The sequence below is a fragment of the Brachycentrus maculatus genome, unplaced genomic scaffold, assembly GCF_059751285.1.
Source record: "Brachycentrus maculatus isolate JH-2025_06_01 unplaced genomic scaffold, ASM5975128v1 h1tg000028l, whole genome shotgun sequence".
NCBI classification, from domain to species: Eukaryota; Metazoa; Arthropoda; class Insecta; order Trichoptera; family Brachycentridae; genus Brachycentrus; species Brachycentrus maculatus.
In genome coordinates this window covers 160,036-174,178 of record NW_028280782.1, presented here as the reverse complement: position 1 = coordinate 174,178, position 14,143 = coordinate 160,036, and the positions used below count along the sequence as shown (strand labels likewise).

Sequence of the window (14,143 nt, the reverse complement as noted above, 5' to 3'; positions counted from 1 at the left end):
AAAAATGAAATATCATGCGTTTAAGGGTTAACTCTAGATAACGAGACTTGTAATGTACGACGATAACAAAAACATTATCATTTTACCTATTTCGTTTACTAAAAACATGTAAAAATAAGTACAACATGTTTTTTTGAGAACTTTATATAAAATACTAACATAAAAATCTGTAAAAAACTAGGATACATGCTAGCTGTTACTACATTCTATACATATGTTGCCTCGGTGCCAGTGATGGGATTCAACATTTTCAAGAACCGGTTCGCTTTAGGTACTACCCCTACCTAAAAAAAATAGTTTTTACATTAATTTTTTTATTTTTTATTCTGCACATAAGCAGAACATTCACATAACAACTGAGAATGCTTAAAATTTCACGATATTCTTTTTACTAAGTGCAATAACTTAACTGAATTTTCCCATTTTTTTTCACCTTATTTTTATATATAAGTATATATATTATTTTTATACATATATTTTTCTCTCTTCGTGAGATTAAAATATTTTAACAACGTGGCGGACCGACTAAACCGAGCGTGCTCCGAAATATGATCCCAATCGAAAAATTGTGTGACAAAGGGTTAAGGACTGGTTCGGTGAACTCTAAAAAAATTAGGCACCGCTAGAACCGGTGCGAACCGGCTGAATCCCACCACTGCTCGGTGCTCCAGACAGATGGATGTCCGTCGTAAATTTTACGAATGTCCAGTAATCTAGTGTAAAATAAATTATAGTTAACAACTTTTAATGAAAAAAAACATTTAATCAGGGAAAATAAAACATAATGATTAAAACATTCAATATATTTCTGAATGTTACTTTTATTAATAAATACAGGTTATTGAATAAACATATTACAATTGGCTTTATCAAAATATTACAAGTATCTTTAAAACGTACAAGTATGGTTTATAATTTAAAAAACTTATTAAGATTTGTTTAGAATTTCGGTTTTGAAAATTTGATTATCTAGCATAGTTGAATTATATAAAATCAAACCACAATTTGATAATAACAAAATTGTATAAATTTTAATGCAAACCATTATAATCACATCTTCGTTTTACAAGAAATATTTACATATCATAGAGACATTTTTTCGGATGATAATTTTGATGTACTGAATAATTTTAATATAAAATACGAGCTAATGAATGAGTATGTACTATAATTATGTAAGCTAACTGAGTATTACAACCGTTCATCTTCGTAAGTGTCATCTATATCGATTTGCAAAACTTTTTCGTTGAAGGTGACCATAGATTTTCTTCGCTTTTCACCACCGACAGGCTCTCCATACTCGTCTTCCTCATCGACATTATCTATGGCATTGTTCATACTGTGTTTATTCTTATTCTCGTCTATGTTAAAGCTCGTCTTTTCCCTAGCGCTGAATCCAGGGTTGATGACGTCACTGAGGTTTAGTGCCAAATCCATTTGTGACGTTGGAACTTCATCCACGTATTCTACATTGGAGCTTTTCTTACTTTCATCGGATTTGATCGAGGAAACACTGCTTCTTGTACTAGAATTTGTGAAACTTGAATACGATTTTCGTCTAAAAAGAAAAAAAACATTTATATTATTGTATTAAACATCTTATTTTTTGACATCTCATCAAAGATGAAGAAGAATATGGAAGTCTGGGCATTTACGGGGCTGACGACCGTCATATGCTGGTTTAAGTGATCACTTTACACACCTGTAACATTCACCAATTCTACCCATTATTGACAACCACACCACTCAAATTCTTGGAAATTCTGTATATATGAACCAATTTAGAAACCTTGTTCTTGAATCACTAGAACTTCACTAGAGAATTCTATTGGTGAGATGTAAAGAAGCTTTTTACTAAGCAGAAACTATTATATTAGTATGTGAGGTCCGAATCCTGGATTATAATCACACACATGAGAAACGCCAGAAAATATCATTTTCATTTCTATTGTTTAAGCTTATAATAATAAGCTGTAATTGGAGATAATCCAGATTTTGTGAACAAGTAATTGGACACACTCAAAATGTTGTATTAAACATCAATAAAACATCATGTATATATCCTCTACATATGTATATCCCCGCCGATTATTCCGACTCCTGACCTGACCACTTTCAAGTATTTGACATACTTGATCATGCCAAGTTTTCCTCGGTCTTCCTCTGCATCTTTTAATTACATTCGCTTCACAAATTTGTTCTACTCTTTTTCCTCATTCATTCGTTCCACATGCCCATCTAACAAACCATTCTTCATTTTATCGATAATGCTCATCTAAGCCTTGCATTATTGTCTTATATTATTTTATTTTACTAGCTAATATCCTTTCTGATAAAATAGATTCACCAGAACTGGTTACCCGCGTCCATTTTAGGGTACCGCAGAGGCAAACGCGTTATAATCAACTTTTTCAAGTACCTAAATGTAATACTGATTTTGCCAGAAATACTACAATTAACCGCATTATGGATACTTATAATAAAATGTTTAATGACGTAGATATATTTGGGAAAAGCACTAATTCCATAAAAAATGACATAAGCAGGAAATTTAAACTGTTTATAATCCCTGTTTGTTGGATGATTTATGTTGACATGGAATAGGTACTACACACACACACACACACACACACACTCACCCCAACCAACATAAGAATAGCATTATCGGAGGATTTTTTTTAATTGGCCATAGTTTTGTTAATTAATGTTGTATAATATATTGTTTTGGCTGTAAAAATCCCAAATAAAAAAAAAATAAAAAAATCACCATTCGAACATCTATCGCACATCGTTTTGCCGCACATTTGTCTGAAAGATCGCATTTCGACTGCGTACGGTCGATTTTTATCCTTATTTTGCCAACTTACTTACAAGCATTAGAGTTGGAACCAGGACTCCTTGTGTACCGCCAATTTAGCTTTCGCTGATAGGTTTTTATTTGTTTTAACTGATTTCTGTGCACCATTCACTCTGTTCCCAGCATTCAATCTGATTTCTTTATCCTTATAAATCTTTTTGTCCCTTATTTTTATCAAATTGATGATTATTTTAATTGATAAAGCCAGCGAACTTGTTAAAAATAATTAGTTAATGAATTTAATTGTTCATAACAAAGAAAATTAGAGGTATTTAAGAAATAATTGCGTTTTATTATTGATCAAACTTTAATTATGTGAAATGATGTACAACTAACTTGAAGGTCGTCATGATAATTTATAAAAAATAATTAAAGAAAACACTTCGTTTTTTACCACTTGAGTTTTATTATAGACTACATGTTTCAGAAGCTAAACTTCCATCATTCAGGTCTGTATAATAACTAAAATATAAAATATAAAATTGTTCTATAAATAAGGAGAGGGGAAAGTAAGGGGAAGGGGTTAGTCAAGGAACGGAGTTTGAAAACAAAGGAAAAATTGAAAGCAATGGCGAAGAATTTTGAAACAATATATTATTTAATAAATTATTATAAGAATTCAGGTTTTTTTGTATTTCTAAATTTTCAAGATAATTCATAATTTGGCCTTTATATGGAACAAGGTGTAATAATTTTAATTTATGGGAGTGAAATGAGTGATTAGTATCTATTATATGATTTGCAAATTCCGAAAAATAATTACTAACAAATTATTTATAGAACAATTTTATATTTTAAATTTTAGTTATTATACAGACCTGAATGATGGAAGTTTAGCTTCTGAAACATGTAGTCTATAATAAAACTCAAGTGGTAAAAAACGAAGTGTTTTCTTTAATTATTGTAACATGTCTTACCACAAAGTTAATGCCGAAACAATAAATAAAATAATTTATAAACATGAAATAACATAATTTATTCCTATATTTAGTGTCCGCCTCCGTAGTGTAATGGTCAGCGTGCTCGCCTACCGTTCTGGAGGTCCCGGGTTCAATTCCCAGGGGGGTTCAATAAATAAAAGTGATTTTTTCACTCTAATATTTATTCAATACTGGTACTTGGACTGGTACCTGAAGCGGAGGGCTGATCACCTTTCCTTCATGTGTAAGCAATTAAGATAACACTGCGTTAATATGACACAGTGCCCTATGCACCATTGGGGTGCGGATAAGGGTTTTAAAAAAAAAAGTATATTGAAAGCATTGTTAACTTTGTGGTATGGTATATAACACTCTCCTTATCATTCGTCGTTCGCTTTGTGTAATACCACTTTAAAAAGCACTAATTCGTGAGTACCAGTTTTGGAATAATCATTCCATCATCAGGTCATTAAAACGAAATCATTACATGATAAATAACCAACTAACTTCAAGTCCACATTTAAAAATATTCCCTTATTATATTGTCTTCTTTCTCTCTTTCAATTTTATTATCGTCCAAATCGCTCACTCCTTTCAACAACGTCATATATCGAAAATCGTCAATTTTAAATTGTGCATGTTTTCGGAATGCCCAGAAAATGTACTATATCCCAGCAAAAAAGGCATATTTTTAACTTAATATTTACATTTTGAAGAAAAGGTATTGTTTAAATATTTTTTAAAGTAACTATTTTACAAATGGAAAAAAAACCTTCAGTTTTTATTTAAAAAGATTTGTCGGACAGTAAAAAGTTCAATAAGTGGCTTGATATTTATTTTTAATACATTTTGTTTTATTTTTAAACTATAAAAACATTCTCTTGAAAAATCAAGTTTTTGATTTATGACGTTCTTGAAAGGAGTGAACGAAATGTCGGACCGCAATTGTTTCGTTTTAATGACCTGATGATGGAATGGTTATTCCAAAACCGGTTTGATTATTCCAAATTCAAGCAGTAAAATATTATTTGAATAAACGTTAATAAAAAAAAATTATTAGAGTATTCTATCAGCTTGGAATGCATTATCGTATTTTAAATTGATTTCTATGGGAAAAATGTTTCGCTTTACGAGTAAGATACTGGAACGAATTATGCTCGACATAAAAAGTTCCATTATTTAAATTTGTAAATTATGTGTAAAGGCAACTAGCCGTAACTTAAGTTGCGGTTGTTTGGCTTAACACGGCTCAAAGCATTCTTATAACTGGCCTATATCATATACAATCTCAGATTTTGCTTTATCTCTTCCCTTAACCGAGATATTCATTATCTAAATAGCCGTTAAATTATATTAATTTGATATATCGTAGTCGTACTGGAGAAAATGACAACCTAACAAAACGTTAAATGTTCAGGAGGGCCATTTAAGTCACTTTTGCATGGCAAGAAAATAAACATCAATGCAGTTAGCCATTTTTAACAAGTCAATAATATTATACTTCCAAGTTTAAAATCTCTTTGGGATTTTTTTCAGGGAAATATTAAACTAGTAAGATATCAAACAGTCAATGATGTTTTTGTAAAAAAAAAATGCACTTGGTAACTTTTTCCCGTATGACTACGATATGTTTTGGCAAAAATTATCATTTTATATTGATTATTTAAAAAAAATTGACACTTGAATATACCATTTAATGAGTTTTATTTTTATATGCGACCTGTTTCGAAAACTTACAGATGTATTCATCTTCTAATAAAAATTAAAACTGTTAGTTTTCGAAACTAGTCGTATATAAAACATGGCACGATCAGGTATGCCAAACACTTGAAAGTGGTCAGGTTAGGAGTCGTAACAATCAGCGGGTATGTATGAGGAGATGCATGAACGTGGAAGAGGCGAAGAATGTTTGCAAGGACAGAGTGGTGTGGCGCTCTATTCTCTCTGCCTACCCCTGCGGGGAAGCGGCGTGATGGTTAATTAGTTAGTTAAACTCATTAAGTGGTATATTCAAGTATTTAATTAAAAAAAATCAACATGTCATTCCACAAAGTTAATGCCGAATAAATAAATAATTTCATTTTATGTTGATCATTTTTTATTTTTTTTAATTTTTTTTTAGGTCAAGGGATCTTGCATCCCTTATGTCGCTGCGACCATATGAGGTCTAAAGTGACCTCCCTTTGTAAAACTGTAACTTGTATAATGTAACTCACGTAGGTCAAATCAAACCCTTATCCACACCCCAATGGTGCATAGGGCACTGCATTATATAAGGCAGTGTTATCTTGATTGTTAACACACGAAGGAAAGGTGATCAGGCCTCCGCTTCAGGTACCAGTTCAGGGTGATATTAAATAAATATCAAAGTGAAAAAATCACTTATATTTATTTGACCCCCCCCCTGGGAATCGAACCCGGGACCTCCAGAACGGTAGTCGAGCGTGCTGACCATTACACTACCGAGGTGGACAAACTCACGTAGGTCATGTTGACCGTTTATCGCAAAACTACTGTTTTTAACTTGCGGCTATTTGCCTTTGCATATGAGTACACAGTTCATATGGACAAAATGAATATCTACTCACATGACCATGAAGTAGTAAACGACTATTCCCACGATGATGAGGAACAAGAGGGAGCTAAGAATGGAGGTGGCGACTATGAGACCAGTGTTCGAAGTGCCATCAATCATCTGCTGGACCAAGGGACTGTCAGAGAACGATACAGCTTCCACTTTCCAAGGGAAATTTGTGTTTCCTATTTGCCTGTAAAATTTGAGATGAGTTGATTATAATATAGACACAAAATTTTTTACAACATTTTGAGTGGGTCCAAATACTATACGACCGTCAAGGCTGGTTTAATAGATCACTTTACAAGTGTAACATTCACCAATTCTAATTCACAATTTCTTGAAAATCTATATATTTGTATAATTTAAATGTAACTTTGTTTTATAATCACCATAAATTTAATTTAATTAAAGTGATTTTAAAACAAAGTTACATTTTAATTATAAAATGGAAAATCACAAAGTTAGTACTTCAATTATAAACTATATCTTTATATTTCATTCAATTTTTAAAACAACGTGCTTGAATCACTAGAATTTAACTAAGGACATCTATTGGTGAGATGAAAGAAGCTTTTTTATTTAGCAAAAACTCTTTCATTTGTATGTGAGGTCCTAATCATGGATTTTAATCACATACATGAGAAACGCTAGAAAATATCCTTTTCATTTTATTATTTTAGCTAGTGATTCAAGAACAATGTTTCGAAATTGGATAATAAATAATGAACTTCCAAGAATTTGAGTAGATAGTATGGTTGTCAATCATGGGTAGAATTGGTGAATGTTACACGTGTGTAAGTGATCACTCCAGCCTTTTGACGATCGTAAGCCCTGTTAATGCCCAGACTTCCATATTATTCTAAATCTTTGTTGAGATGTCAACAAATAATATGATAAATGTTTCATATCAAGTTGAGATACCTATAGTATTGTCATCTCATCCGTAGGGTGAATAATAAAGTGTAATAAAATAAAATTGTTGTAATATGGAAGAAATTACTTACGCTGTCAAATCAGAGGCCGCCATAATGTTGTTTTGTGAATCCAGTGCATAAATGAACACCACAAGTAGTGTGTCATCACCAGACAAGTCCCTAATCAGACTCGAATTTGAAACATTTCTCTTTGACCTGGCAACACTCTTAGTCTTCTCGGTGTCAGGCAACACTGAAGAGGATATGACGTTCACCTTGGCGCTTACGGTTGCCGAAAGTGCTGAAACTACTTCTGGAATATCCTCCAAAACGCCATCTTCGATGGATATCACAGCAATCGCTCCTTCTGTCACAGGTTTAACCTAAAATAATGGAGTATTTTATAATATCCTTTGATTACCACGACTTTTGAGGTTGCTATGCCAGAAATACCGCGATTTAAACGTAAATAATTCAATAGAAAAATGTTTTTGATAATAATTAAACAATCTGTAGCATCGTTTCATCTTCGATAGATATCACATTAATTTCGTCTTCTGACACAGGTTTGACCTGAAAGAATGGAGTATTTTATACCGAATTATGCAAAGGATTTTTCAATCCTTTGGTTACCACGACTTTTGAGGTTACTATGCCAGAAATACCGCGATTTAAACATAATGATTCAAAAGAAAAATGTGTTTGATAATTGATAAACACTCTGTAGCATTGTTTTATTTTCGGCGAATTTGAAAAAATCTCTCGGAAACTAAACGTATGCATCATGCATCGTTATAAAAATTCAAAAACATGTAAATGCTGCTTGCTGAATGTCCACAATTTTACACCGTGCGCATAGCACTGCAAATCAAATGAGTTGCCAACCTAATTGACGTCATTTATATATAATAGTGTCATAATAAGGTTTCTTGAATGTTTTTCGCAGATACTTTGTGGCACATTTTATAAAATTAAACAACGTTGTTTTAACTACTTTTTTATTATAAGTACACTTTGACCTACCGGTTTCGACAAGAACCTTGTAATCATCAGGGTTTATTAAATCCTAAAACATTAAAAATACTCATAGTTAATTACATTCCCTTACCAAAAACTTCCACACACTCCGTACACCATATGCAAATATGATTTAAAAAATATGATTTAAAAATATGATTAAAAAACTCCTATATGTTGTTATTATCATATTTTCATATGGTGTACGGAGTGAGTGGAAGTTTTTGGTAAGAGAATGTAAGTAACTGTGAGTATTTTAATGTTTAAGAATTTAATAAACCCTAATGATGACAAGGTTTTTGTCGAAACCGGTTGGTTAAAGTGTACTAATAATAAAAAAGTGGTTAAAAAAAAGTTGTTTCATTTTATAAAGTTCAAAATAAGGTTCTTATATAGTAAAAAAAAAATGTAATGTTTGGTAAATACCGTAATACTGAGATCAGCAGAGTTGGTATCGTCCCCAATACCAAAACGGTCAGTGGCAGTGACCTTTATTGTGACGGCCTCTTCAAAAGATTCAGAGAAGAAGTCATTTTTGGGGTAAACTACACCTGTTTCCGGGTGGACCGCAAAATAGTCGTTGTCCGTTGTGTATTTGATCCTGGCATTATCCCCAATGTCCATGTCTGTTGCCTAAGGAAGAAAAACGTTTGTAAATAAAGAAGAAAACTTCCCTAACATCTTCATGATGCAGCACCTTTGATTGGTACCATAAACCAAGCTGGGACACAAAATGTTCCTCTTCTAGTGGAATAGAAGGCACAGTCCGGCTTCTCCTGAGGAGTTTAACGTGGTATCCTGCCAGCAATGAGCAAATGCTGACAAGTTCCTGATTGGCCCACACTAGATTATCCTTCCTGTTCCCAACACAGATTAAAATAAAACATGTTTTAAGCTAGGAGAAACCAAAATCTACTTTATGATCTATAAACCGTATACGAATAGTATACAAACAGTCCTCCGTAGTGTAATGGTCAACATGCTCGGCTACTGTTCTGGAGGTCCCGGGTTAGATTCCCAGGGGGAGGGAGTCAGATAAATAAACGTGATTTTTTCACTCTAATATTTATTCAATATAACCCTGGATTGGTACCTGAAGCGGAGGGCTGATCACCTTTCCTTCATGTGTTGAGGATCAAGATAACACTGCGTTTACATGATGCAGTACCCTATGCACCATCGGGTGCGGATGAGAGTAGAATGATGATGATTCAAAATTATTATTATTATGCGCTTACCAATACTGTTGTGAGATGAGGTGGACGAATGACGAACGCTGTGGCTGGAGTTGGGAACCCTAAGGTGATCGGTCCAACTGGATCGAATACGGGAGACTTGTTATTTATGTCGTTGATCACAACAGTCACCATTTTTTTCTGTGAGCTGTAGTTTACATTTTTGGTCGATATCCAGAACCTTTCATCGTCTTCATCTTCAGAGACATCGCCGTTGTTGGTGGTTGACCCGCATTCGACCAGAAGCTCTAGTTGTGTCTGTGACAAGTACAAAAGCGCTACTGAAGGGTCTTCTCTGTCCACCACCTTGGATACTAGATGCTTTCCTGTTGGATCGACTTCAAACCAGTCAGGTGTTGTGGATGGCCACTTGCTGCCACCCATTTTGTATTTACAGCCGTCTTCCAAGTCACCAATTTCAATTTTGTCATATGCTCTTCCTTCCCAGATGCTCACAATACTCATTGCATTCCCAGGAGGTCCTGCAGAAAAATAGAAATAGAGTATTCAGCATTATAAGTATTTCAACATCCATAGTTCTCTTATATGAAGTAATATAAAAGTCTGAGCATCCCAGAGCTTACAACCTAGCATTTGGGTAGCTTAAATTATTACTTCTATATTGTTTATTAAAGGAATGCTAACTTTGTGGTATGGTAATATAACACTCTCCTTATCATTCATCGATCATTTTAAGTAATACTACATATAACCGACTCGGGTTACGGGCGATGACACTAAAAAATAAGCATACATATGAAAGGGTCTAAACAAAAGTCCACCCAAATCCACAAAGGTCCTTCTCTGGGCTGCTTCCTGACGGGTAACCATCTCGCCCGCCGGGCGCCCAGAGGTCCTTTTCTGGGCCGCTACACGGGGTGTGCGATCTGTCCGTAACACCACATTGATAAACACGAATAAGGGTTTAAGAAAGTAGTATTACACAAATTGAACGATGAATGGTAAGGAGAGTGTTCATGGAAACACGCCGATAATTCTGACTTATGATCTGATCACTTTCAAGCATTTGAAAAACTTGATAATATCAAGAAAATCTTTTTAAGTAAATTGAGTAAGATATAGCTACATTAATATTCTTTGCAAATTTCTCAACTGATGGGGTTACAGACATGACACGAACAGAAGAAGAAGTCTAATTGTACTCCAATTGTTACCTGCTTTCGTTATTAGTTTGATTGCAATGACCGCGGTTCCGCTGGGGGCGTCTGGCCTTGTTGCTTGGATTGAAAATATGAGGACAGACGTTTTCTCCAATAGAGTATCAGGAAGGTCCGTTTTAGTTTTGATGGTAGCTGTTGCGCCTGTCCATTCAACCGTGAACAGCTCGCTGTGTTCTGAAATGATTATAATCTCATAAAAAAAACAATAATTTATTAACATTTTGGGTGCGTTGAAATCGTTGGCCACAATTCTGGGTTTCTCCACATTGGAGATATTTTTACATTTTGATATCTCAACAAAGGTGGAGAAATAAAGTCATAGGTTGATTTAAGAGATCCATTCACACATGTGCAATATTTACCATTCCACCCACGATTCATAACTCATAACCATACTACATAATTTTTATTGGGGTCAGCTCTCCTGGTCTTCAGATTGTAGGTCCTTCTATCTCGGACAACGTCACCTAGGTCATGCCTCCGAACCAAGTTTTTTTTTCTGTAACATCCATGAATTCTTTGGTCTTCCTCTAGATGTCTTTCGAGAAGATCCACGGAGATTACTTGGTTGACAATATGATCAGGATCTCTGCGTCTTATGTGCCCATACCCTCTCAATTGCCTTTCCTCTACCTTACTATTGATGCCTGTTACACCCAGGCTTCCATGAATGCGTGGACTCTGTTTTGGTCTCCAAGGGACACTTCAGCTGACCATCTAAGAGTTCGCTTTTCAGCTTTTTCTAATTGCCTAGAGCAGGTGTTGTACACCAACCAGCATTCGGAGCTATAGAGGAGTACGGGTCTGACAATTGTTGTAATTACAATTATGTGTATGATGAAAAAAAAACAATAAATCAATAAGACGTACCTCCAACCAATGAAAAATCAATATTATCGTTGTATCCTTCGTCCAGAGATATCTTCGGTAATGTAAGTAAATTGCTGGAATATGCGTAGCTACCAGAATAGAAGTTTTCGCTGAATTTGACAGTAACGCTCAAATCTAAGAGGAACAATTTTATTATTATTGATGCATTTCTATGAAATTGTTAAAGTTCAAAATAAGTGAACAAATCAATATAACACATGGAGTGCCTCAGGGCAGTTTCCTGGGACTAACTTTTATATATATATATATATATATATATATATATATATATATATATATATATATATATATATATATATATATATATATATATATATATATATATATATATATATATATATATTATATATATATATATATATATATATATATATATATATATATATATATATATATATACAAATGATATTATACTTTGGTTTATGGTGGTAATATTCTTACCTTTTTTTGGCAACGCAAAATTGACTGTAGCTTTTCCAGTGACGGCTCCTGCAAGCTTTGCCTCCACGACGAGGACAATGAATGACTTTTCGTTCAAAACGTCAGCTGGTAAGTGGCTGTCCAATACTATTGTAGCAGTGCTTCCGGAATTCGAGATTTTGAAATTATCTTTATATTCTGAAAGAGACAAATACACCATAAACATAAACACATGGAATTGGCAAAGGAAGGATGAAAGCAGATTAAACGCCATTGAAATGCATTTCTTCGTCTGAGGAAACGTATTTCAATGTTTCATAGCTTATTCCTAAATGTGAGTAAGATTACTCATTGTATCAACCTAGTCGGATCTAACAGGGAGATTGGAATCCCCCATATATGGATTTTAATTCGATATTATAAGACTTACTTACTCCATGTTTTTTTGAAATCTTAAAAATAATATTAAGGAGAATTTTCCCTTTCTTTTTCATATAATATCAAATCGTTTGATGTTTCAAAATATTATTTTGATAGAAACCACAGTCAGTTGGTCCCGTGAGAACTACGTACTTACATATCAGCGCGTTATTTTATTGTCTGCTAATGACATGTTATTTCTTTCACTCTAATAAATGTGGTATTACGAGAGAGCGAGATAACTAAACTAGTCGGTTTTCGTTTGATCCGATTTCCGGTCTCTCACTCAGTCGCTGAGTGACGGCGTGTCGGAACGGACGTACTGCCTGTGACTCAGTTGGCGGCGAGTTGGTACTTACTGCGAGCTCCGTACTATGATTTCCATACAAATACGAACTAGGCTTTTTTGTTACCCCCTTCGGATTACGTGTAATTTTTGGATGATCAGTACGGGAAATATTGATTAATAATAACTCATGATTTCATGTGATTCTTGAGTGAAAAATTCTAGGCAAACACATTTGCCTTCATATTCCATCAATTTACGAAAGTTGAATATATATGCAGTATTACAACAAGCGCATTCGTAAAGATGACAGATGTTACTGCCATCTGTCGATAAATTTATGAATAATATCAAGCATATAGATTAAGACAAGTATGCGAGATCAAAGATGTCGTTAGGTGGGAAAGCAAGAAGAAGACAATGGTGTGAGCATGGGAGGAGAATGGAACCATCCAGACTCCCCCACATTGCACTGCACGGCCAATCCCAAGGTAGACCACTATGGAAATAGATAAAGCTGGGAATCGATAACGCAGAAGGGTAATCCCTCTTTAAAATTGGTCACAAGAGCTACACCAAGAAGAAAAGGAGAAATAGATATTTTGATACGGTAATAAAAAGTATTGAAACGACCCTGTGATATTTCCGATTAAAATGTAATGCATTCAAATGTTTGGACACGGAAGTCGTGTTCGATCCACAGGACATGCGAAGTACATAATTCATACATCTTGATAAAATCATCTGTGGAGGTCCTCATCAAAAAGTTACATTTCCAATATTGCACAAAATAATCCTTTAAAAGCAAATCTGTTCTGTTCACTGCATTCTATCGAAATCTTAATTAAAGTTGCGACAAAACGTGACAAATCCTGTGTTAAACCAATATGAAATCATTAAATCGCACCCAAACGTAATAGTTTTACAAGCTAGAATTCCTGATTACTTGAAAACATTTAAAATGGATTTGTTACGTTTTGGTGAGGACCTCCACACTTGGCTTCATTATTTAATACTTTTAAAACTTACCTCCAGATAAAACAAATTGAACAGAACTGTGTTCTTCGGTTAGTTTTATCGTTGGCAATTCCAGATTATGGTTTTCCAAATACTTTGCGTCATAGTATGTTTCTTCAAACTGTAGAATAGTCAATGGACCTCCATCTACAAACGATAATATCAAATTATAATTATTCTCAAAATGTTCAGTATTTAATTGTGGTCAGTATTTTTTAGAAAATAAAGGAATATTAACAATATTTTGAGTATGTCCGAATACTTGTTCACAAATCTGTATTATCTCCAATTAGGAGTTTGAAATAAATTGAAATTATAAGCTAAAATCATCAATTGAAAAGGATATTTTCTAGCGTTCTCATGTATGTGATTATAATCCAGATTTCGGACGGCACATACAAATGAAA

General features: G+C 33.9%; 1 protein-coding gene across 4 annotated transcripts in view; it reads right to left on the bottom strand.

The window, feature by feature from the left end:
* Positions 1-791: 791 nt before the first annotated feature.
* Positions 792-14,143, bottom strand: part of LOC148312938 (uncharacterized) — a 51,121-nt gene continuing 37,769 nt past the window's right edge. For all 4 annotated transcript variants that reach the window (XM_088270666.1, XM_088270675.1, XM_088270689.1 and 1 more), the window contains 9 exons: positions 13,749-13,883; positions 12,035-12,211; positions 11,573-11,707; positions 10,697-10,876; positions 9,525-10,003; positions 8,713-8,919; positions 7,360-7,652; positions 6,366-6,545; positions 792-1,558 (listed from right to left, as the gene is read on the bottom strand). In XM_088270666.1, the coding sequence (XP_088126792.1) occupies positions 1,192-1,558; positions 6,366-6,545; positions 7,360-7,652; positions 8,713-8,919; positions 9,525-10,003; positions 10,697-10,876; positions 11,573-11,707; positions 12,035-12,211; positions 13,749-13,883 (2,153 nt within the window). In that variant the 3' untranslated portion in view covers positions 792-1,191. The remainder of the gene's footprint in view (positions 1,559-6,365; positions 6,546-7,359; positions 7,653-8,712; positions 8,920-9,524; positions 10,004-10,696; positions 10,877-11,572; positions 11,708-12,034; positions 12,212-13,748; positions 13,884-14,143) is intronic.